Source organism: Camelus ferus, chromosome 7, assembly GCF_009834535.1.
Source record: "Camelus ferus isolate YT-003-E chromosome 7, BCGSAC_Cfer_1.0, whole genome shotgun sequence".
Taxonomy (NCBI): Eukaryota; Metazoa; Chordata; class Mammalia; order Artiodactyla; family Camelidae; genus Camelus; species Camelus ferus.
The window spans coordinates 13,775,345-13,800,731 of record NC_045702.1 but is presented as its reverse complement, the minus strand read 5'-3'; the positions used below and the strand labels follow the sequence as shown (position 1 = coordinate 13,800,731).

General features: G+C 35.5%; 1 protein-coding gene across 1 annotated transcript in view; it reads left to right on the top strand.

The window, feature by feature from the left end:
* MTPN (myotrophin) overlaps nt 1–25,387 on the top strand; it is a 54,873-nt gene that overhangs the window by 21,339 nt on the left and 8,147 nt on the right. The window contains exons 2-3 of the mRNA XM_006186093.3: nt 12,695–12,808; nt 13,677–13,760. Coding sequence (XP_006186155.1) covers nt 12,695–12,808; nt 13,677–13,760 — 198 coding nt within the window. The remainder of the gene's footprint in view (nt 1–12,694; nt 12,809–13,676; nt 13,761–25,387) is intronic.

The following is a 25,387-nucleotide window of genomic DNA, read 5'->3' as shown; positions in this document are numbered from 1 at the left end:
TTGGTTATTTCTAAATGAATTAATAAACATTTAACAGGTCTTCTACTTTAATTTCTAATTTGATAAATATCTATAGCTATAACCCATATTAAGGAAAAAAAATTCTTTGGAATCCTGAGACTGAAATGTTGGAGAATTACTGCCCTAGAATTCCTAAAGTGCACCTCACCTTTCCCTCCCACTCAAGGGAGCCTGGGTGATACATTTTCTGATTTGCTGATACCCAAGACTGCCTTTACACATGAATGTTGATTTGCTTGCAGTGAATACATGAGTCATAATTTACTCTTTCCAAACTGCAGGTCAGAGATTCTCAATCTTCTGCCTACCTTCAACAGCTCACACGTCTCCCATTATTAGTATTAGTGTCAGTAACTCTCCTCGATTCTACCTGGTCCCCAGGCCTTCTCCAAATATCATTACTGTAGTTAGTTTCTCCCTCTTCTCTAGAATTCGGTGTGACAGAGAGGTAAAAAATAAGACATCAGACATATTTGATTTTCTTTAGTGTTATTGTGTTTTTTTACTTATAAAACAAATTGCAAAGCTGTATTAATGAGAGAGTCTGTTGAATTTTTACTATAATATGGTGAGCTTTTATGATCTGCAGGTTCAGGCCTTTCTTGAGCTCAAAAAAATTTATTTTTGTAACTATCTCACTTCCCTTTTTTCTGGCTATGTATTATTTATAGGTTTGAACTTTAGTTACAGCAGTAATCTTTTTTTAAATTTTTATTTCCTTGTTTATCACCTCTGTATTCTGGCAGAATTTCTTAAACTTGTTCTCAAATCTTTAATTAAATTTTCTTAATTTGAGTAGTGCTGCCCATCTCTGACTTCGGTGCAATTTTGTGTATGTGTGTATGTGTTTATTTATTTATTTTTTAAAATTTCGTCTTTTATTGAAGTCTAGTTGGTTTACAATATTAGTTTCTGGTGGACAACAAAGCAGTTTGGTTATACATACATTTTTTTTTTCAGATTCTTTCCCATTATATGTTATTACAAGAAATTGAATATAGTTCCCTGTGCTATACAATAGGTCCTTGTTGTTTATCTAGTTTATATATAGTAATGTGTATCTGTTAATCCCAAACTCCTAATTTATCTCTCCACTGCCCTTTCGCCTTTGGTAACCATAGTTTGTTTTCTATGTCCATGAGTTTGTTTTAGGTTTGTAAATAAGATTTGTATTTTTTTTTTTAGATTTCACATATAAGTGATACCTTGTGCTATTTGTCTTTGTCTGACTTACTTCACTTAATATGGTAATCTCTAGGTCTATCCACGTTGCTGCAAATGACATTATTTCTTTTTTATGGCTGAGTAATATTCCCCTGTATATATACACTCCACATCATCTTTATCCAGTCACCTGTTGATGGACATTTAGGCTGTTTCCATGTCTTAGCTATTGTAAATAGTGCTGCTATGAACATTGGGGTGCAGGTGTCATCCTGAAGTAGGGTTCCTTCTGGATACAAGCCCAGGAGTGGGATTCCTGGGTCATATGGTAAGTCTTTTGAGGAATCTCCACACTGTTTTCCATAGTGGCTGCACCAAACTGCATTCCCACCAGCAGTGTAGGAGGGTTCCCCTTTCTCCACAGCCTCTCCAGCATTTGTCATTTGTGGATTTTTGAATGACGGCCATTCTGACTGGTGTGAGGTGATACCTCATTGTAGTTTTGATTTGCATTTCTCTGATAATTAGTGATACTGAGCATTTTTTCATGTGCCTTTTGATCATTTGTATGTCTTCCTTAGAGAATTGCTTGTTTAGGTCTTCTGCCCATTTTTGGATTGGATTGTTTATTTTTTTCTTACTGAGTCGTATGAGCTGCTTATATATTCTGGAGATCAAGCCTTTGTCGGCTTCACTTGCAAAAATTTTCTCCCATTCCGTAGGTTGTCTTCTTCTTTTACTTCTGGTTTCCTTTGCTGTGCAGAATACCTTTTTCATAGAAACTACGTCTTTTGGGTTCCATTTTGGTCACACTGTAAATGCTTTCTAAAATTAAGTTCTTGAGTTTTCAGTATGATACTTTTTTTTTTTTTTTTTTTGCTATATGATTAGTTTTCATACCTCCCCATATTTTTCTCGTTACTGACCCTTTAAAGAAGGAAAGCTATCCAGATTCAGGGTGTGTGAACAGACAGTATGTAAGGATTTCTTCTGACCACACTTATCACCTGCTTATGTGCTAGAAGAATTTTACTTTTGGGTGGCTTTGTTGCCTGATGGGAGATCTTTTATACTCTCTATTGTCTAGTTCTAATACACTACGTAAAACATTGTCTTCAGGCAAGAATGTGCCTTAGGTCTCTGTGGCTCTGTCTCTGTATAAGATAATCCTTTGTGGGTAGAAAAATAGTGGATCACTTTTATTTTCATCTGATGGGAGCAAACTCTTTGGTTAAGAATGAATATGCAAGGAGTTGGCCAATGTGTTTGTTTTTCTGAGCTTTTTTGAGTTGTCTGTTTCTGTTTGTTTCACAGAAGTTAGGGCAGGCTTTTCAGGGAATGTTTCCCTGAGAGTATATTACTTACTATTGGGGTTCAGTTTGCATTCCTTTTAAGTTTGTGGACATAATTCAGATAATATCAGAACTTACAGACATTTAGTATTAGCATTAGGGTTTAATGTGTTCCTGTTGGTTTTAACTTATTTAGTATCTTTATTAAAATCACATAAAATTACATTTAAAGTATGAAATATTCTATTTAATGTTTAATTTTTGAACTAAAATTAATCGATAGTGCGCACACCCACTTCTCATGAGAATAATATCAGCAGGTCTTACTCTCAGTGAATTTCACCATTTTGTGTTCTCCAGATTCAACATCATTTTATTTGTACTTCACATTCTGGCATCTTGACCCAGCCATATGTTAATTTCTGTATCAAAGCCAGGCATAGGCAACGACTGTTAGTGTTTTTACAGAGCACATAATCAACCCATAAGTACCCATTCCCACTCACCAAGGCAGAGTAGTAACAGTGAGATTGTATGGCTTTCAGGCACTCTAATAATGTTTTTTAAATACCTCTTTATATTTGTTTTGTATGTGTATATGATTTAGTAAGCAGCAGGTTACATAGTGTGACAAAGATGGTATAAATGTATACCAGTTCTTTAAATTAGACTGTTATGCACAAGTCACTCATAGACATTGTAGGCAGTACTTATAAATAAGTAAGGCATTGTCTTTTCTTTAATGGAGTTATCATTGAAATTCATAAATAACAAATACCTAATTGAATAATGGTAAATAAATATGAGACATATAAACAAGAACTGAGGATTAAAAGGAGGGAATTACATATCAAGAGTATTGGGGGGAAAACAGTATCATGTAAAAGTTTTATAGAGAAAATAGATCTTGAAAGGATAGTGGAATTTCAGTGGAATTATTCAGATTAATACAAAAGTGGAAGTGGGGTAACCATACCAAAGAAAGGTGACAACATGAGGTTTCCCAGATGTGGGACAGCACTGGTGTGTTGGGAATGGTGTGTGTTTGAGAGTAAAAAGGCCAGAATGGTAGTTAGTGTTGAAGATGACTTGGGTACCGTGATGAGGATTTTCTGTTAAACAAAAGGGAGCAGTATATGTCAATAAATTTTTAAAAGGGGGTAGCAGTTGAAATTTTTTGAGTGAGGAAGAAGCATGATCAGTGTTACTCTTTAGGAACATTGATTTACATTTGTTGAATTGTTGCAGGTGGGAAAATTGAGTGGAAAGCTGTTCAAATGAGAACTATTGAGGCCTCTAATATTATCAGTTGACATTTATTGAGCGCTAACTTATTCTAGCCACATCACATTATTTCAGTGAAGGCTCACAACAACACTGTAGTAGGTACTTTCCAAATTAGCACCTCCTGGATTTCCAGTTGGCTTATGAGAATTCGATACACCATAATATAGTCATTTCTCCAGGCATATTCTCTTACATACATGTGTGCATACAGCCACACTCTCCAAATCAGTGGACACCTTATTGATACTGTTATTTCTTAATTTAGCATTTTATAATATGCTGTTATATAATCAGCAATCAAAACAAATTTTTATTGAGATTTAAAAGTACCATATTTGAAATTGTGGTAGAAATAAGAGAAGTATAAGATGTAGTCTCTAACCTCTAAAGACCCTTAAGATCTAACAACACAAGACGTAAATACATGAAATAGAAATGATAATAAAAGATGAATTTACAACAAGCTAAGTTACTGAGCATTCTGTTCATTTAGACTCCTCTGCATTTGTGGTACTCAGCTAAATGGCATTCACTTATTTGCATCTAGCTTCCCAGCAAAGGAGCAGATTCTTTCCGTCAGAGTCAGGCCTTCCTATTTTATCCCAAGCAAGTAGCACAGTGACTAACTATGATAGGCTCAGTAAATGTTTTTTGAATTGAATTAATTATAAGTGTATCTTTTTCAAATACTGTGTTTCTTCACCTTTTTAAATCCATGCCTACTTTGTTAGTAAACAACTCAAAGTAATAATAGATTTGAAAGAAAAAAATTTTTGACTTTGAAATGTATGTATATATATATATTTTACATTGTTCATGTTGTATTAAATCTTCTCGCTTGATCCAGCTTGTATGGAAAGTTAAGTGTACCTACCGTAGCAGCTATTTTCAGCATCCAGACTCTTGAACTACTTTGTTTTCATGGCCGAAAGTACAGAAAAACCTATTTCTTCGGTCTAGAATATAAGAGAGAGCGGGGGGAACAATTGTAGATTGACAGGACCACCAGATGCCTTTAACCCATAGAAGTAAAGAGCACAAAAACTAACCATAAAAAGACTTTAGAGGTCATCTTTTCTAGCCACAGATACTTCAGTGAGGAAATTAAGATCTCCCAGGCTTTTTACTTCCCCATCGTGGGCAGTGGCAGAAGTAACTAGAGCTGAGGGCTTGGCCGGTGTTTTTCCACTATTTAATACGTCTCTTTATAAAGTAGAACTTAAGTAGGCAGTGAAAGTTCGAGAGAGGGGTTCTTAACCTCTCAGGGGTCATGGCCCCTTTTGAGAATAATCTGATGAGAAGTTGACCCAGACTCTACCTAGAGAATTCTATACACACACAAAAGAATATATAAACTTTTTGAAAGTCTATTCACAGGTTGCCTAGTGGTCTGTAGATCTCAAGAGGAAAGGTATGCCACCAATATGAGCATACTGTATCCATGGCATCAGAAATAGACAAGACTGAATTAGATTGTCATCAGCTTACAGTCTTTCAAGGAGTTAATCTAAGCATATAAACATGGCCCAAATTGCTGAAGCATCCTTGGGTAAGAGGAGTGGGGAACAATACTTTCATATTTGGGGGTGTGGCTTATATATTAAAACAAATAAAAATATGCATATATACGTGTGTGTGGTGTGTATATATATATATATATATATACACACTCACATTCATGATACATGCATATTTGTACAGATATATTTGAATGAATTTTTAGTTTGGCTCTTTAGGATTCTGCTTTCAGACTCAGGGAAGCATGTATTTTCTATCCTTTGCTATTTGGAGTACTTCAGTGAAAAAGTTTGAGAAATACTGGGTAGAGAGTTAGTGGAGCAGGCAGCTTTATATCTTTGTGAGTGATGAGATGAGATAGGTAGGTAGACAGTTGATAGTTAGCATTTCATACATATTTTGTCAAATTAGTCAATCATTGAAGAGTAAAATTCTTGTGGGTACAGACCCACAATTCTACTTTCTTGTACCCTTAGCATGCCTAGGAACCTGATTTCGCAGTAAATGCTAGTTGATTTATGGATATCCATTGTACCAATAGTCAGATAAGAGAATTTATCAGTATAACTGAGGCTCTTGGCTATATAGAACAGTGGTGCTCAAGAAATAAAATATGACCAGCTTTCTCAAATGCCAGCAATGTCACTATTGAAGAACAGCAGGAATCAACACATCCTAAAGCATTTCATGGTCACTGTGGTAGGGCTGAATAGAATGTATTAATTTAAACAATGCACCAGAAAATATCATGAAATAGTATTTTATATCTGCAGTATTACATATATGTTATGTATAACATATCTGGAATATATTATATTTAGAAAAAATAAAAATAGATTCTAAACAACTTTCTTGGTACAAGAAAAATATGGTTAAAAAATACAATTTTAATGTAATAAAAATCTGTCATATATTTAACGGCCAACAGGCTTCATGTTGTAATGACAGGAAGGAGAGTAAAATGAAACTGGAAAAACTATTCTTACTAAAAAGGGAGAGGTGAAGCTAGACAAGGCTGGATGTGATGACAAGTTAGGTTTGTCAGCCTGCTTTACCTCATCTGTAAAGTAGGAGTATATGCTGTGTGCAGAGTTTTTTTGTCACCTGCCTGGTTATTTACACACATATCTTGGTGAGAATGTTACTGTTGCCTGACTCTGTGACATATGATATTCCTGTGTGATGATTTCTTTAAAAACACAAACTTTATCACTAAGAAAGTCATCCCCCCAAATTCTATAATCAAGGTATTCCTGTGAGGATACTATTATAAGACTATAAGGCTAACCAAATTTATCAGCTGTTTGAATTATATATGATGATAATCTGAATTCATAACCAAGATCTCAAATATTTGTTTTAAACATCTGGTAGAAGCGAACAAGTCAAAAGAGGGAAACGATGAACCAGTAGTCAGAGAGCAGGAGGAAAACTGCAATAATGTGGCACGCCTGAAGCCAAGGAAAGAGAATGTTTAGAAAAGGAAGGAGTGATCTTCTTTGTCACTGTTGGGAGGTCAGTCAAGGTGAGGACTGAGATATTACCTTTGCATTTTGTAATGTGGAGGTCTTTGACCTCAGCAAAAATGGTTATGATATAGTGTCAAGGGTGGAAGTCATATTCGAATGGGAAGTGAGAAACTGGATACTGCAAATATAAACACTGCTTTTGGAAGGTTTAGCCATGAAAAGGAAAAGAGAGAATAGTAACTAAAAGGTGGATGTCAGGTAAAGGATAGGTTTTTCTGTTGCTATTTGCTTTTTTAGTGGAAGAGTTGTAAATGGCATAATCTGATGAGAAGGAGCCAGTAGAGCAGGGGAGGTTGAAAACACAGGTAAGAAAATAGATAAACAAAGGAATACCTTTTTTTAAGAAAACAAGAAAGGATGATTTAGGTGAGGGATTGGCTTTATATAGGAAAGGATTTGTCAGTTGCAGGAAGGTGTGCTGGAGAGAAGTTCAAGAGGAAGTTCATGTCTGAAGGCAGTTTTCTGTTTAAGGAAGGACATGAGGTTATCTGCTGAGAATAAAAAGGAAGGAGGAGATAGAGAAGTTCAAGGTTTATAAAAAGTGGAAGAGATTTAAAATAGTCTGTTTGGAAGACGGAAGAGCAAGAAAAGAAAGAAAACATGGTAAGATTGCCGTGTAATGCTAAGGGACTTGTTGAGATTATGCATCTCTCTCCTCTGTCCCCAGAATCTGGGAGGCAAAATTAGTGTTAGATTTTTCTCTTTAGCTGGTAATGTTTCATGACGTTAGAATAAAGATCTAACATCCTCTCTGCTGATGTCACTAGTGCCAAGGGTAGGTAGAAAGGAAATAAAGAGAGCACTATCTTCCTTCCCTGATTCACCATCACTACTGAAGTTACTACCTACCCAGACTGCTGGAAAGCTGGTGAAATTGTCATTCAAACCTCCTCTAACCATAAACATACCACTGATCTCAAATTACTAATGCATTATCAGTGTTTGCTTGAAAAGGAAGGTATTGTGTACGACTTACTTCCAAGTCTGTTGATTGAACAACTTCACCATTTGTTCAGTGTAAAAGCTTCTATTATGTAAATGTTTATGTGTTAGAAACCATAATAGGTGTTAGAGATGCAAAAGTAGGTAATAGTGACATGATACCTGACTTATTCATAGAGGATACAGATAGAGTAGAACTGAGTAGGATACAGATTAAGTAGAAAGTGACACAGGAAAATACAGCATGCTTTGGGCACCCCTATGAAGGTATTACTCAAAGTTATGGTAGGTCAAGATGACTTTCCAGAGGAAGTTTAATTAAAGTTTGATTCTAAAGGATTAGTAGGAGTTAACCGAGCAAAGGACGTAGGAAGGAATGCTGGGAGAATTGAAGCTGGAAAGGTAGTCACTGGGTGGATCACTCCACATCTTGTAAACCATGTCAGGTTGTTTAGACTTCTTCTCTAGGAGCAATGGATGGTCATTGGAGTACTTTTAGAATGGGAATAATGTGATGACATTTCATGTTCAGCAAGATCCCTGTAGCTGCAGAGTAAAGAATGAGGCAGGCAAAATGGGGCTGGAAGTTGAGGAACCAATTAAGAGGTTTTATCAGCAATTCAAACAATTGTTTTGATCTCTAAAGCCCATCCAGCTAGTAGGGGTCATATAGATCTGCTCTTATCCCACTTTAAAATTTCTTATTCTATGTAGTTTGTTGAGTTACAGGATATAGAAGTCAAGAGCTTTTTATTCAGCACTAACAGGGAAGGAACTTGACATCAAATAGATTTTGCCCTTTAAGTCTCCCATGAAGGTCATTCCTGTCCGCATTCTACCTCAAATTTTGATTAGTTAGTATCTCATTTTATAAGAATAGAACCACAGAGACTTGATTTTGAAAAACCTATATTACTGAGGTAAAATTGAAATGCAACAAACTACAGATATTTAAAGTGTGCAATTTGGTAAGTTTTGACACGTATATAATTGAGAAACCATCACTACAACCAAGATGATAAACATCCATTACCCTCAAGTGCCGCTTGATAGTCCTTCCCTCCCGTCCAAAAGCAGCCACTGATCTGCTTTCTATCACTATAAATTAAGTTACATATTTTATAGTTTATGCCAATACCATGCTTTGGTGATTACTGCAGTTTTAATAGTTCTTGAAATCAGGTAGTGTTAACCCACCAACGTATTCTTTCTTTTCAAAGTTGTTTTGGCTGTTCTAGATAGTTTGTGTTTCCATATGAAGTTTAGGATTAGTTTGTCAATTTCTTTTTTGAAAGCCTGCTGGTGTTTTGACTGGTATTGCAATGAATCTGTGCATCAATTTGTGAAGAACTGAGATCTTTACATTATTGAGTCTTACAACCCATGAATGTGCTGTCTCCATTTATTTATGTAGGTCCTCTCTAATTTAGACAGTATTTAGTAGTTTTCAATACATAAGTATTTCACATTTTTGTGAGATTTATCACTAAGTATTTCACATTTTTGTATGCCATTGTAAATAATACTGATTTTGGCTTTGATTTGCAGTTATTCATTACTAGTGCTATATAAAAATGCAGTTGATTTTGTATGTTGATCTTTTGTCCTGCAGCATTGCTAAAATTACTTATTAGTTTTAGTAGTTTTTTGGTAGATTCTATTGGATTTTCTACATACAGTCATGTCATCTGCAAATAAAGACAGTTACAGTTCTTCCTTTTCAAAATGGATAGATTTTGTTTATTAGTTTTCACTAATTCCACTGATTGGAACCATCCTAGTACAGTACATTCTTAGAAATAATAAGAAAAGACATCTTGTCTTCCTGATTTTTAGAGGAAAAACATTCAATCTGTCACCAATTAAATATGATGTTAATTGTAGTTTTTTTTGTAGAAGCCCCTTATAATGGCCTTCTTTACCTAGTTTGCTGAGTTTTTAATCAATAAAGGATATTGGATTTTGCCAAGTGCTTTTTGAGATAATTATATGGTTTTTCTTTTTTTAGATTGTTAAGATGGTGAATTATGTTGACTGACTTTTCAAATATTCAACCAACCCTTGTATTCCTGGAATAAATCCAGTTAGTTGTGGTATATTATCCTTTTTATATGTTGTTGGATTCATTTTGCTAAAATTTTGTTTAGAATTTGTCTTTATAAGAAATATTAGCCTGTGGTATCCTTTTCTTATAGCATCTTTGTCTCATTTTAGAATCAGAGTAATGCTGACCTCATAGAATGAGTTCGAGTGCTTCCTATTTTCTGGAAGAGTGTGTAGAATTGGTATTATTTTTTTCTTAAATGTTTGGTAAAATTTACCAGTGTAGGCATCTGGGGCCTGGGAGTTCTTTGTGAGAAGATAAACTGTAAAGTCTGATATTATTAGCAGTTTGTGTCTTTACTCTTTTTTTCTGTGATCACTCTAGCTAGAGATTTAGCAATTGTATTGATCTTGAAGAATCAGCTTTTGATTTCTATTATTTTTCAGTTTTCCATTTTATTGATTCCTGCTTACTTTCAGTTTATTTGTTTTTTTAATAGACCTTTTTTAGAGCATTTTTATGTTCACAGCAAAATTGAACAGAAGGTATAGAGAGTTCCATATGCCTTTTTCCCCCTTAGTTTCTTAAGGTAGAAGTACAAACGTGGTTAGAGATTTTTCTGCTTTTCCAATACAGGCATTTAGTACTATGAATTTCTCCATAAGTACTGCTTTTGTTAAGGCCTGCAGAAGAAGAGCCTTTCTTTCCTGTCAGTCACACAGAGCCTTTCCAGTACTGTCATTTTTGTCTGCTAAAATAAGAATTGTAAACAGCAGTGTCTGCAGGGATAAAAGAGAAAGTTTAAACTCACAACAGTTCCTTTTTAATATGCATTTTGCATACTTGTACTAAGTAGGAAAGGAAAATACCACATACTTTGACTCAGGAAAATATATTTTTGGCAAAGCTATCTTACTGAGTGCTTACTGCAGTTATTTCTTCACTTTGTTTCACTGGGAAGACCTGACCAGTTAATCCTTTCCAGTTATTAATAATGGGAAGGAAGTAATAATGCAAGGAAAACTGGTTTTATCTGAATTATTTTAAGCAATATCTCTTTACCTCATAGTCTCACATTTCTACAGTTGTGAATAAAGACTAAGGCGGTATACCAAGTTGCCCTTATTATTTAAAACTGTTTCTGAATATAAAGTATATTAAATTGTATCTTTATATTTAACCATTATACAGAACCCTTCATTAACCCAATCATGGATAACCTTTTAGAACCAACATTAGGAGCCCACAGCAATAATAGTTAACTTTATTAAACATATTAGCCTGTGTCAGGTACTGTGTTAGATACTTTGCATGGATTATCTCATTTTATGATACACTAAAACCCTGTGAGGTGTATTTTCATTCCCATTTTACAGATAAGAAAACGAACGTTTAGAAAGTAACTAGCCTAAGGTCCTACATCTAAGTGGTGGAATTGGAGCCCTAGCACAGTCTCCAGTGATCTTAAGCCTATTATACTCCTCCTTCTATATCCATATACTTTATAGGAGCCCCTGTTTTACTGCAGGTATCATATTGACTTGAATAAATAACCTATTAGCAATTATGGCTTTGAGTCACTCAAGTACTTAGGGAAAGGTTGTTTTATCATCTAGTAATTTAAAGGAGGAAAATGATTATTGATGAAATTTTTGATCTTCAACAGAGACAGTGTATTTGAAATATACATCTGAGCTGGAACTTGGGAACACTGTTGTGACAGACAAGTGCTATCACCTCTTGGAACGCTTTTTTTTTTTTTTTTTAAAGTACCAGCCCTTGAATAATAAGTAAGATGACAGAGTTGACTCTGATACTTACCAGAGGATGTACAGCCCTGGAGTTAAACTTTATCCTTAGGGGAAAAAAATACCTCTGTATACTTAGTAATTTCAAATTATTATGACTTCATTGTTTGAAAAATTGATCCATTATCTAATAGTGACCCTTAACATTAAAATGAAAAGACTAACTGGATTTGATTCAGTACTTGAGTATATGTCTTATGTACATAGATAACTTATAATAGTAGTTAATCATGTTTCTATTAATACTAGCTATAATATCTAAAGTGCTTTATGTTGATCACCTAGTTTAATTCTCAAAACAGCTCCATGAGATGTAGTTATTGTTATTTCCATTATGTTTAGTCATTAGTGTATTCGTGTGATTATTTGATTAATATATGCCTCCCACACTAGGTAGTAAGCTCTGTGCAATCACAAGCCATGTCTGGTTTTGCTCATCGCTGTCACCTCTCTTCACAGAGCTGGCCATACACAATAGGGCTTTAGTAAATGTTGAGTGAGTGAATGAAATTAATTCTTTTTTGTTTGGGGGGTAATTACGTTTTGTTTTGTTTAATTTAACTGACATGCTGGAGAGCGAACCCATGACCTCATGCGTGCTAGGCATGGGCTCTACCATTGAGCTCCCCGCTGAAATGAATTCTTAATAGTTAATACTGATTACCTTGTGATGATGATGTCTGCCTCCATCAAAGTAGTGATGCTTTCTTTGAAGTATTATAATACATGTCATATGATCTGTGTAAAATCCAAGTATGTGAGTTCATCAGTCTTCCATGGCCACATCCTGACATCATGCTGATTAAACTCCTTAGAAATAGAACACTGTAATATATTTCATTACATTTAGCATTATTTTGTACTGTTTTCAGCTTGACTAAGCATGATTTGAATGATTATTATACTGTGTGCTAACTATCGTGCAGAATTTAATTTCAAGTTCTTGGTTACTTACTGCACTTCGCAAGAAATGTAATTCTTTCATGAAACTCTTAACAGCTTTAAGAATATAAAACATCAGGTGCTTCGTTTCCCTTCTTCAGTCTACCATCCTTATGAATATTGTTTTCATTTGGCTTCTTTTATAAGGGAGAAGACGTCAACCGGACACTAGAAGGTGGAAGGAAGCCTCTTCATTATGCAGCAGATTGTGGGCAGCTTGAAATCCTGGAATTTCTGCTGCTGAAAGGAGCAGATATTAATGTATGTAAAGAACATTGTCATTTTAGAAAAAAAATTCCGTTGTATGCTTTAGGTAATTATTTTCTGTAGATTTGTAAGTTAACTTGCAGAAGCTTCATTTGAAGTAAGAATATAGTCTGAAGTTATACCAAATTCCTCTAACTTAAAAATATATAGTTGGGACTCTTTCTTAAATAAGCAGAACAAATTGATTTTTTTTTTTTTAACTGATAAAACTGGGGATTAGGGTGTGTCCCTTTCAGGTTCCAAAACACTTGAGAGTTAGCACTGTCTATAGGTGGCAAATGGCTGTCACCCAGAGGAGCATAGGACTGTGCAGTCATGTAAGAACTGGACTTGTGGACAAAGGTCAGACAGGAGCAATCGTCTCTGGACTCTTGCCTTTTGTAGCTTCTGCATTTCAGAGTCTTTGAAAAATGTTTAAGTAACCATGACATCAAGTGAGATGAACTTTTCACGTTTCAAGGAACACCATGTCACACGGTCCAATTGTGGCTGTCTTTTACCTCTTCATTGGCTATGTTCCTCCCCTTTTCCCGGACCTCATTTGCATTTCTGCAGTATTGAGGAGTTGAGGCTCAGAGAGGTTAAACAGCTGGCTGCACAGTAAGTGGCAGAGCCCAGATATCAGCTGGGGTCAAAGCCCTGCTCCCTCTATTTCACTCTTAATTCCCAAGGAGAAGCTGCTGTGGGTTGGGCCTCTGGCAGCTCTCTAAGAGGCTAAAAACATGTAGCTGTGAAACAGTTTTGTATTGAAAGGCAAATGGGTAAAGGTGGATTTTTGAAATAGTTACAAACGTTTCCTAATTAGATCTAGAAGGAAGAAATGAAAATGGATAAGATGATTTACATCTCTGTTATTTCGTAGGCTCCAGATAAACATCATATTACCCCTCTTCTGTCTGCCGTCTATGAAGGTCATGTTTCCTGTGTGAAATTGCTTCTGTCAAAGGTGAGGTCAATTGCTGGATTTTATTGCTTTTTCCATTACTGTGTAACCGTTTAAGCTAAGTATTTGGTTGGTAATTTACTTAAATTTTGTGTGGCATCAGGGACAGAAAATTAGAGGTAATGTCCAGAATTGAAATCTAGAGCAGTGTTGCTCAGAATAGCTGGCCCACAAGCTGCTTGTTACCAGTTCATGGTAGGTAAGGAGCTTGGGCTACAATGTAAGTTAACACAGTCTCCTTCACCAAGAGTATCTTGCTATTTAAAAAAAAAAATGTTAGCTGAACTAAGCACTGTACTTAGTAATATAGAAAATGTTGCCCTGGGCTAGTACCAGGTTCACATAACGCTCTTTGAATAACCCTGGTTTGAAATTTGTAGATTTCATTTTCAGTAGTATGCACTGAGCAAGATTATTAGAGGCAGATTGCTTGCTACAAGTAAGGGCTCTCGAAGTCATCTGGTTTCTTGATTGAGATTATGATAAATTTGGAGTTTCCTCATGTTTTGTCTTTGCTATTACAAGCTTTTAGATGAAGTTCAAAATCCAGCCTCACGAATTAACCAATCAGTTGTGATCATTCTAGCTGCATTGGATGGGACCTGCAAATGGTGGAAGACAAGAAATTTTCATAAGATAAGCTTGGGATTGATATTGGTGCCTTAAGATTTCATGGCCGTACTCTGGAAAAGTGCTATTCATAACATTTCATTTGGAATTTTAAAAATAAGCCTTGCTAAAAGAGGCAGGAAAAAAATAGAAATTAAATGAGTGAATGTATATAAAGCATTTTTCTACAGTACCTGACACATAATAAGTGCTTATTTAAAATAGTAGCTTTAAGACTATGACTAAGAGGATTTCATGCTTCATTAAGATTTGAAGAACATTGGGAAAGAAAGTGACACATTTGTCCCAACTCTTTATTGACAACTCTTTAAAGTTGTCTTTTTCTGAAAATGGTTAATTCAGGTTTTCTAACATTTTTTTAAAGATATTATTCTGAAAGCAATTAATTTAGGTCCTCAAAAAGTAGGGTTTTATACCCATACCTTCATGGTAAACAAAACACAAATACTGAATGATTCCTTCCTTCGCCTTCTTTCTCCCTCTCTGCCTGACCTTTTCTACCCAGCCAAGGATTTTGTTCTCTGAAAATAAAAACCCCCGTGGGATCCTTTATAGCTTAGGGCGCTAGTCATTTACTAAATGAGATGCCCCTAAGCCAACTCTTTCCTCCTAGTCAGATCTCAAACTATAGATCAGAATGGTATTTCTTTCTCATAGGCCTATCTTTCCTCCTAGGACAAATAAAACAAGATGTAATTATTATTATAGAAGAATGGTTTGGACTCTCTCTAGCATATTTCTTATTCTCCAAACATGATGCTCCAAGTCATTGAGACCTTCTGGTTGTAAGATTCCATTGTTAAAGAATCTTCCACATTAAAATAGTTCCTGAAAAGCTGGCTTGACTTGAATGTACATTAAGCCTTAATATAGTGTCCCAGAAGAGTCTTTATAAATATGTACTATGTTGCTAAACTGTTGGTTGTGAGTTATCTGATTTATAACTAGTTTATTTTTTATTTTACTTGTGCCCTTAATATTGTTTTTTCATTTGTGTCTGAGCCTTAATTTTTGTAGCTAAATAAGTAATACTCAGAGATGGCTATTTTGATGGCAGATCAGTTGTAACCACATAGAGCTGTTGTTTTAGGTGAAAGATTTTTTTACCGTTTTGAAAGCAACATAATAAAAGTTAGTTTTGCTTTCTCAAAATTAATTACTTTTATTTTATTTTTGCATAAGTTTCTTTAATGGATACCCTGTAGTTGTGTTAGCCAAATTTTGGGGGCAGGGAGGGAGGGAATTGTGCTCTTTCAAAAATCTTTAATTGCTAAAATTAAGGCTATTCTAGTGCATTTTTTTTTTAAAGTTGTAATCAGTGCTTATATTATGAAATCTGGTTTGTTCTGCCTTTTATCAAAAGTAGAATCCTTTTGGATTATTATGAATTCATTTTAAAAGTACATAGTTTAGAAGTTTTTCAGATTCACTGATATTGCTCACATACAGTTGACCCTTGAACAACAAAGGTTTGTACTAAACCAGTTCACTTACATGCAGATTTTTTTCAATAGTAAATGCTGCAGTTGGTTGAACCACACAATTCACAGTTGGTTGAATCCAGATGTGGAGGAACTGCAGATGTGAAAGGCCAACTATAAGTTATAGATGGATTTTCAACTGCACTGAGGGTCAGCCCCCTTAGCCCCTGCCTGGTTCAAGGGCAAACTGTATTATTCCACTGATGTATCATTAGCATAGGAAAAAAGCCAAAATAATAAATTTTAAAACTCAATATGATCACAACCAATAGCGAAAAACAAATTATAAAAACAAAAGAATTGCTAGAATGTATAAAATCAAACTCTATGTGCTACGCAATATCACTTACTGGACAAGTATTTTTACTTTAATGCAATGGAAAATGAAGTTTATGACACAAGTAGAAATTCAAAACATTTAATTCTATTGTTCATATAGCAAAAGAGGAAGCTAACATATATGGAAAATCTAAATGTGCTGAATAGTTTTTATATAATCTCCAAATACATAAGTATAATCATCTCCATTTTATGGATGAAGTAACCATCTGTCTCAGGGAGGTTAAATAACTACCTGAAGTCAAACAGAATATAATAAAATCAAAATTTGCTCCAAGATACATGACTCAAATGCCCATGTTCTTTCTACTCCTCGAGAGTGCCTTTCAGACTTACTGTCAGGGACAGTTATGAGAAATGATTATGTATGTTCTTGCAGGTAAAAGCTATTTGGCCTGATTTTTAATTAATGCACTCAAATGACAGGAAAGATGTTTTTAAAATGAATGAATCGGGGGAGGGTATAGCTCAGTGGTATTGCTCATGCTTAGCATGCACAGGGTCCTGGGTTCAATCCTTACAAGTTTCCTTCATTAAATAAATAAATGTAACTACCCCCCCAAAAAAATGAAATAAAAATAAAATTATGCTCTTAAAAAAATATACCTTTAAAAAATAAATGAAATGAGTGAATCGATATCTGCTTTAGACCATAAGAAGGGGTTCATTAGACAAGACATCATGATGAATCCTTGAGAGACAGAAAGCAGGTGGGGTCATGTTGAAAAAGAAAACATTTGCAAGCGTTAGCAAGAGAGTACTGTTGAAAAAGGTAGGAGCTGATCCAAGGCGGCTTGAAGCCCAGAAGTGGTCAGTACCCTTGAGCAACAAACAAGTGAGTTGGAAGTGCTTTCAGGAAGAAACAAATTAAACCCAAAGGGAAAAACTGAGATGCAAGGAGTGTAAGCAAGAAATTAGTAGGTGAATAAATCTAAACAAATATTGAAATATCAAAACGAACATTTAAAAAAAAAGCTAGAGTTATAGAACTGTTAAATAATAACTTGTAAGATGCAAGGGGAATGAACAAAAGCTCCTGGTACTTTCACCAAATCCAGAGTACATGAGAAGCATTAGTAAAGCTGATGAAAGGAGACAGGGGAAGCAGGTAAAAATGCAGGCTCAGGAAGCTCCGTGGGCTAGTAGCAGTCCTGAGGAGTCAGAAGCCCAAGTGAGAGTATGAAACAGGAGGAGTGGTAGCCGCACAGCAGTCAGTAAAAAAGCCCAGCCTTACAGACTGCTGTCTGATTTTATGAAAGCAGAAACAGACCAGGTAAGCACCTGTCATTTTGAATTGTAATTATCCTCCAGCTGGATAAGGTTCCCTTTTATTGCCCTAAAAATTAAAAATACTGCTGAACTGATCTTCCTGGTTAAAATCTCAAATGCCTGAATAATAGCAGTGTTGTGAGAACACATTATTTAGGAGAGAGTGATCTATCGTGAAGTGGTACTCTTGAACTATAATATTACTAGCTGATGGATGTTCATAAGTCCAAAATTCATTTATTTTTCACAGTTACATATAATTTGACATCTTCATCTAGTTTCTGTGTGGTTAAGGAAACAATTATCTATGAGAAATAATAGTTTGCCTGTGGCATTAATACACTATCATGCTAGACATTTCCTATAATATTAACATTATATATTATTTAATATGTATCAAATTTTCTATAATACTTATTAAAATTCCTTATAATTTATGTAATGCCTTTGATAATAAAGGATTTTAAGAAGTAATGTATCCTTGTTCTCTAATCCTAAGGAAAACCATTTCTAAATAATCCACTAAAAAGTATTATGGGGAAAGAGGGAATACTTGTAATATTTGTATTAACTTTTAAAGATGTTAAGTTTGCTCTCATTTAGAATTTAGACATAAAGTTTCAGTCATTTACTCTAGTGTGTGTTGGTACTCTGTCCTTTATATATTATATACTTCTATTAAAAAATGACCAACCTCCTGTTAGGACAAGAATTCTATTTAACTACTAAATAGAAAAAAGTACCCCAACATGAGAGAATCACAAATCTCTTGAAATGAAAATCTAATGAAAGTTTTAAAAGCTTTATACTTACTGTTTTATTCTTAGATTACAGAAACCAACTGACAACATACTCGTTAGTTTAACCTCATTTGTTATTAGTGATATTTAGTGTGCTAAGCTATATCTGAGAGAGGAAAGTCCAGAAGAAACTTTGCTTTCTTGTTTTTCATTCTGTTTCCCTCTGTGTCAGATTTACCTCCTTAGGACGTCTGCTGTAACCTTACAACAGAAAATGTGTAATCGCTGATAATTGTGCAGCTCTGATGATAGTGACGCACAGCTGTTTCAGACTACTCTGAGTTCATTGTATAGGATAAATGAGTGAGAAACAGAACAAAGGTTTACTCAGCACTCTTCCTTTCATAAAAAGGAAGTCAAAATGACTAATGTCTTATGTACAGTTGCTATAGAGAGTAAAAAGTACTAAAAGTCAATTTGCTAAGAAAATACAGAAAACCATCTTATTGATAACATTGATGGTTTTGCTCAGTGTATTTTCTGTGCTATATTTTTAAAAATCAAGCAGCCAGTTAATGATAAAATTTGAATACCTCCCTTACTGTCAAATTCTCAAGAAGTGTCTACAGTATAGATTTTGCTACTTGAATTGAGAACCAAGTATGTAAAATATAAGGGCTGAGAAGTTAGCCCTTTTCAGCCTAAACAAGTAGGTGTGTTTGCAGACAAAAACCACTGTTTTTTACTTGAATTACTCACTATCCCACTCCCAATGAAATCTAAACAGTTTCACACATTCTCAGGCACATATTTCATGATGATTTGGAACCCCCAAAATTCTATTCCACATAACATTAAGCAAGTTTGGTTTCAAAAAAATACTAGGACAGGTAACCTGCAAACAACTTAGTGATGCCTTTCTATATTGCCTTATATTAAGAAGAAACTATACAACATGAATGGACCTACAGATTATCATACTAAGTGAGGTAAGTCAGAAAGATAAAGACAAATACCATATATCACTTATATGTGGAATCTGACATATGACACAAATGAACTTATTTACAAAACAGAAACAGACAGACATAGAAAACAAATTTATGGTTACCAAAGGGGATAAGGGATGGGGGAGGGATAAATTAAGAATTTGGGATTAGCAGATACTAACTACTATATATAAAATAAATAAACAACAAGTGAGGGAACTACACTCAATGTCCTGTAAGAAACCATAATGGAAAAGAATATGAAAAAGAATGTGTATATGTGTAGCTGAAATCAATATGCTGTACACCAGAAACTAACACAATATTTTGTAAACCAACTATACTTCGATTAAAAAAAATTAAGAAGAAACTGCCTTATATAAGGCCTACCAGAGTTGGTATAGCTAGAAATTTTACTCCCTCCCCTAAATAACTGAAGAAACCTGTTGCTGTACTGTTTTGCTGTATCTCACAAATCTCATCCAAAAGTTTGCCCATTGTAAGCTCATTGTTTTTTTACCTATTTAGCTCTTTTAGATTGGAGTGCATCTTTATGTTAAATAGTTTCTGTTAGTGACATATACTGTGTGCTGTGACATCACACACCCCTAGGTTTGAGTCTCAGTTCTGCTTAATAATTCTGTGGCTTTTAGCAAGTTCTTTTACCGTCTCAGCCTAAGATTTCTCTTCTGCAACATGGGACCAGTACTTATCACACAGAGTTGATGAGAAGACAAATTAGTTCAGTTGAAATAGTTCTTATATGTAGGAAGTGTCATTTAAGTGCTTTACATATATTAACTCATTTAATCGTCACAGTAATCTCATGAAGTAGGTATGATTTTTATCCCCCATTTCACCATTGGGGAAACGGAGGCACAGAGCATTAAGAAGGGTCACACAGCTGACTGGGAGGGGAGTTCGGATTCAAACCCCATCACTTTGGCTCCAGAGCTTGTGTCTGTAACCACTACATTGCGCTGCTTCTCAGCGTAGCCAGTAGTTAAATGGAATAATGTGTACAGGTCATTGTTGGCAATACTGAGCTCATGGTAAATTCTCAGACCAGTTACAGTTGATGCACATATGTTTGATGTATTTCTCAGAAAAGGAAAAACTTGCTGTAAGAATGAGGGTTCCCAGAAAAACAAGTTGTATGAAAATTAACTGTTTCAAGTATAAACCAACTTTTTCATCCAAAACTTTAGATGTACCACCTCACAAGTAATATAAATGGTTCACTATCTGAATGTCTTTAAGAGAAGTAATCTGAAGGCTCATTTATCCTTTACCCCATCCCTGTATTTCCATGATGTATTTTTCTCTGAAACCTTGAAATGATCTCTCTATTCTTGCTAGATATGACTACAGTAGAGATGTTAAAAAATTGTATTTTCACAAGAGATAACATAAGAACAAATCCAAGACCACTATATATGCAACTGCAAATGAACTGTAGTCACTGTCTCCAAATGAGAAATAAAATGAAATATAGAATGCGCCTCATTGTAGAGGGGGGCTTCATTTGTTAGTTTTTGTTATGTAAATAAGTTGGGGTGGCTACCTGCCTCTCCCACCTGAGGTTACGAATCAATTTTCTTCACAGTAAAAGATTAAAACAGCAGCAGCAACACTTGGCCAACCACAAAAGTTAAAGTCCTCAGCAAGTGCTGACATTCCCCATTGTATGGTTAGCACAGTGTTTAGAGAGGTGGGCTGGGGTTGGGGGGGTGCACATAAGGAGCATGGCACTGAAATTAGAAAAGCGAGATTTAACCCCTGGTCCTATGACTTAATAGCCAATAAAGCACAACTGACAGATAATTAAGGACTGTAGAAGTACTACAAGAGAAATAGAGTTCAACTGTAGCAAAAACTCCTGCTGTGGAGATTTAAAAAAGAAAGTGGCTCTTTTTCATGCCTGAGTAATATTTCATTGTAGAATTATAATTAGTTCTGGTGTTTAACAGAGATTAGCAGAATTTTCGATCTAGGAGATTCTGCAGAAATCATATAGTTTACCATTTTGTTTACAGATGTAGGAAGTATCACAGAGAGGTTAAGAAACTTGCCTAAAGTTACCCAGCTAATTTGTGGTAAAATTGGGCTTCACAGCTAGGCTTAGTATGTCCTTGAACCATACTACCTGCTTAATTTTCTTATTGAAGTGTAGTTGATATACAATATTATATGTCACAGGTGTACAATATAGTGATTCACAATTTTTATAGGTTATACTCTGTTCATAGTTATAAAATATTGGCTGTATTCCCTGTGTTGTACAGTATATCCTTGCCATTTGTGACAACATGGATGGACCTTAAAGGCATTATGCTAAATGAGATAAAAGTCAAACAGAGAAAGATAAATACTGTATAATCTCACTTATATATAGAATCAAAATAATTATAAGCTCATAGATACAGAGAACAGATTGGTAGTTGCTGGAGGTGGACGGGGTCAAAAGTTATGAACTTAAGAGTTATCCAATAATTAAGTCCTGGGGAGGTAATGTACAGCACGATGACTATGGTTAACAATATTGTATTGTATATCTGGAAGATATATGCTAAGAGACTAGATCTTAAAAGTTCTCATCACAAGAAAAAAACTTTGCCACTCTGTGTGGAGATGGATGTTAACTAATCTTATTGTGGTAGTCATTTTGCAGTATATACATATATCAAGTCGTTATGTCACACACCTAAAACTAATACAGTGTTCTATGTCAGTTATATCTCAACTCAAAAAAAAAAAAAAAAAATGGCTCTTACTAAGATGCCTGAAGGTATGCAGTCCAAGGCTGAGCAACTGGCTCCACTGTGTCTTCGGTACTCCACATTCTGTTCTCTCCTGTCTTCCTCAGTCTTTAAGGTCACAAGATGACTACTGAACCTCCACGCATTGTGTCTGTGATTTGGGCAGGAAGAAGTGGGAAAAGCTACTCTCTCCTCCCTGGGGCTTTATTGGAAAAGGAAAGCTGACCACAGGAGGAGCCAAATTTGTGCCAGATGGCCACCTGTAGCTTTAAGGGACTCTGGGGATTCAGTTTCTTTTCGGCCTCTGTAGGAGAGGAAAGCATAGAAAAAAGGGGATTGTGCTAGACATTGGATGAGCCAAGCTATATGGTATCTACCTTGAAGTATGATCAGCAACATGCCAGGAGCACACAGGAGGAGAGAGAGCCAACTGTCTGGGAAATTCCAGAAGGGCTTCACAGAGAATGTAACAATTGAATGAGAGTTGATAGAGTGGTTAAAGAGAGAGGATAAAGAATTCCTTTGTTCCTTTAGATTTTAAGAGTCCTTATGGGACATTTAATCAGATAAAAGGAAATACACTGTATTCATTCAGACATTCATTTTGTATTTGATTCCTGCCTGCTTTCTTGCTAAAAGTGAATTGAATATGCAAAACCATGGTTGCGGATTTCTTAGATAGTGATTATATTCTAAGATTGTAAAACAGTGTCTAGCAACATACACAGAAGTGTCCACCAAGATATTAAATGTGTAGTATGTGTGTGCATGTATATAAATGTGTGTATGTATATGTGTGTGTATGTATATATATCTCCAAATGATTTCTTTAATTGAGCTGATAAATTTCACACCGAAACAGCTGCTTGGTATACTAACAATTGATCAGTATTAATTGTAATCATCATCTTCACCACAAAGGCCTTTGTCAAGGTAATGTCACATAACCTCAGTACAAGTTAAACAGTTTCATTCTTAAAATGTTACTAAACCAGTTTTCTTGGCCTGTTTGCACAGATCAAGAACTGGTGGTATAAAGCAGAATTGGGCTATCTGAAATAAGGGGCAGATAAAGATACACTCTTGCTGTTTCATGCCAGTGTATCCTATCTTCCTTAGCTACGTTGTAAACTGTTCTATTCGGGGGCACAGACAGCATGACTTGAGTTGTTTAAACATTCCCCATATTCTACAACTTACTATCAAATAATACCTGATTATCTAAAACTGTAACTTTTGAAAATCAAGAAATTACTTATAAGGCCCTAAAGCTTTTTACTCCCTAGAATGACAGATTGCCTGTCTTGTCTACTTGGGCCACTTAACTTGGCAATAGGATTCTTTTCTTCCTTCAGAAAGCTTTATCACAACCTAAATTATGCTCTAAATATAAGCATATGAGCCTCGTCCTGATTCTAATCAAAACTGAAGGGTCTTCAATGTTGAAATTACTTGAAAATAATTAAATAATTTATACAGTGTGCTAAGGAGCAGCCTGTTCATAGTGGCAGTGTTTTGTTGATCTACTCACAGTAATTTGCCTTCAATGAATAATTATTTTACTTAGTCATTTATTATGTGTGCATAGTCCTTACCTATATCAATTAATTTAATATTTAATTTTTATAATTTAATTTGATTGCCTGTTATTGAAACTCTGTAGGGCCTTGTGAATTCAGAGACTGATAAGTTGGTTACTACTGTCAATATATTTAGTCTAGTAAAATGTAAAACAAGTGCATTGAAGTGTTGTGATTTGCTGTGACAAAGCTTATAGGTAACACAGCAGGGGTCTGAAGGAGGAAGAGGTCAAGTGTGGTCCTGGGAGTCAAGGGGATAGTGTGTTATAAACAAGGATGTCATTACAACTTCAGGTACCATGAATGTAACTTCAAAAAGCAGCTGACACTTGAGTTCAGTCTTAGAAGCTTAGTCTCCAAGAATCTAATAGAGAATTGGAGTACCATTCCAGGCAGAAGCAGCAATGTGAGAAAGGTCACAGGGACAAGAGAGACTGCAACACATTAGGGTGAGGTAAGTTGTTCAGCACGGCTGCAACATAGACTAAAAGAGATTTAGCAAAAATATGACTAGAGACTTCGGTAGTGAGCAGATTACACCTTACGTGTTGTGTTACTTATCTCATTCTCTTCTGTGAGGATGCCAGTAAAGGTTTTTATGTAGGTGAGTAGTATGGTCAGACTTGCATTTTACAAAGATCACCCAAACAGATGTATGGAGTTTGAACTGGAGTATTGTGAGAAGTGAAAGAAGAAACTATTGCATTAGAATTTTCATAAGAAAATCTTGAACTAAGAAAGTAATGGTAGCAAGGATAGGTGGAAAATGTAAAGAACATTATGGCCTCAAGACTTGGTGACTGCATGTGAAGTAAACAAGAAAAACTGCATAGCGTCTCCACAGTTCCTGGATGGTGGTTCTTCATCATGATAGAGAATACTACTGAAAAAGAAACAAGTTTGTGGGAAGATTGTGGATTCACCTTAGGAAAGGTTGAGTTTGAGGTATCTGTGGGACTTAAAGTAGATAAATCTTAGTGGCATGTATGCATTTATGTATGGGCTTAAAGATCGGGGTAGATGTTCAAAATGATGATAAAAGTTGGAAGTTAAGTCATAAAATGGTTGAGATGGTCAGGCAAAAGCATATTAAGCAAGTGCTGAAGCGTGCCGAAGACCAGAGCCATGGAGAATCCCCGCATATAAACAAAGCCAGAAGGAAAGTAAGGGGGAGGGGTGGAGTGGAACAGGAAGGTGCAGGAGGAAGGAGAGGCAGGCTGGACAGACAGAACTTGGAGATGTTGTTATCAGAAGCAGGGCTATAAGTAGTTAGGAATAAGATTGTCATTGCTGTTCAGACACCATAAATCTTGATTGAACTTGTCATTTGGAGGACATTAGTGGCATATTCTGAAGTATTTTCAGGACAGTATAAGTTAAGCTGCACATTGCCTTCCATATCCATTTTTTTTACTCTTCCTTTTATAAAGAAAACCCCAAGTTTTAGCTGGGCCCATGGCAGCCTAGCTAGCCCTTGTATCTCAGTTGGCCTTGTAGTGTATATGGCTTTGTGTAAGTTTGGGCTAATGGGATGCGCACAGATGATGTGGGCCACTTCCAGATCATCACCTAAAAGATGAAGCCGCTTGCTGTGGGCTTTCCCCCTCACATCCAGCAGGCTGGAAGTAGATGTGGAAGTGAGCAAACTTAGATTAGACTGTTTTATGAGAGAGAAATAAATTAACTTAGTTTAAGCCATTGTGTTTTAGCCTCTCTTTGTTACAGCTAACAGTTTAGCCAAACCATAACAAATAGGGTCAAAAGCTGTTACTTGTAAATGAATGAGCAGGACTGGGGAAAACTCAGTGTGGATCTCCTGATTCTGTCATTTGGGAGGGTTGCA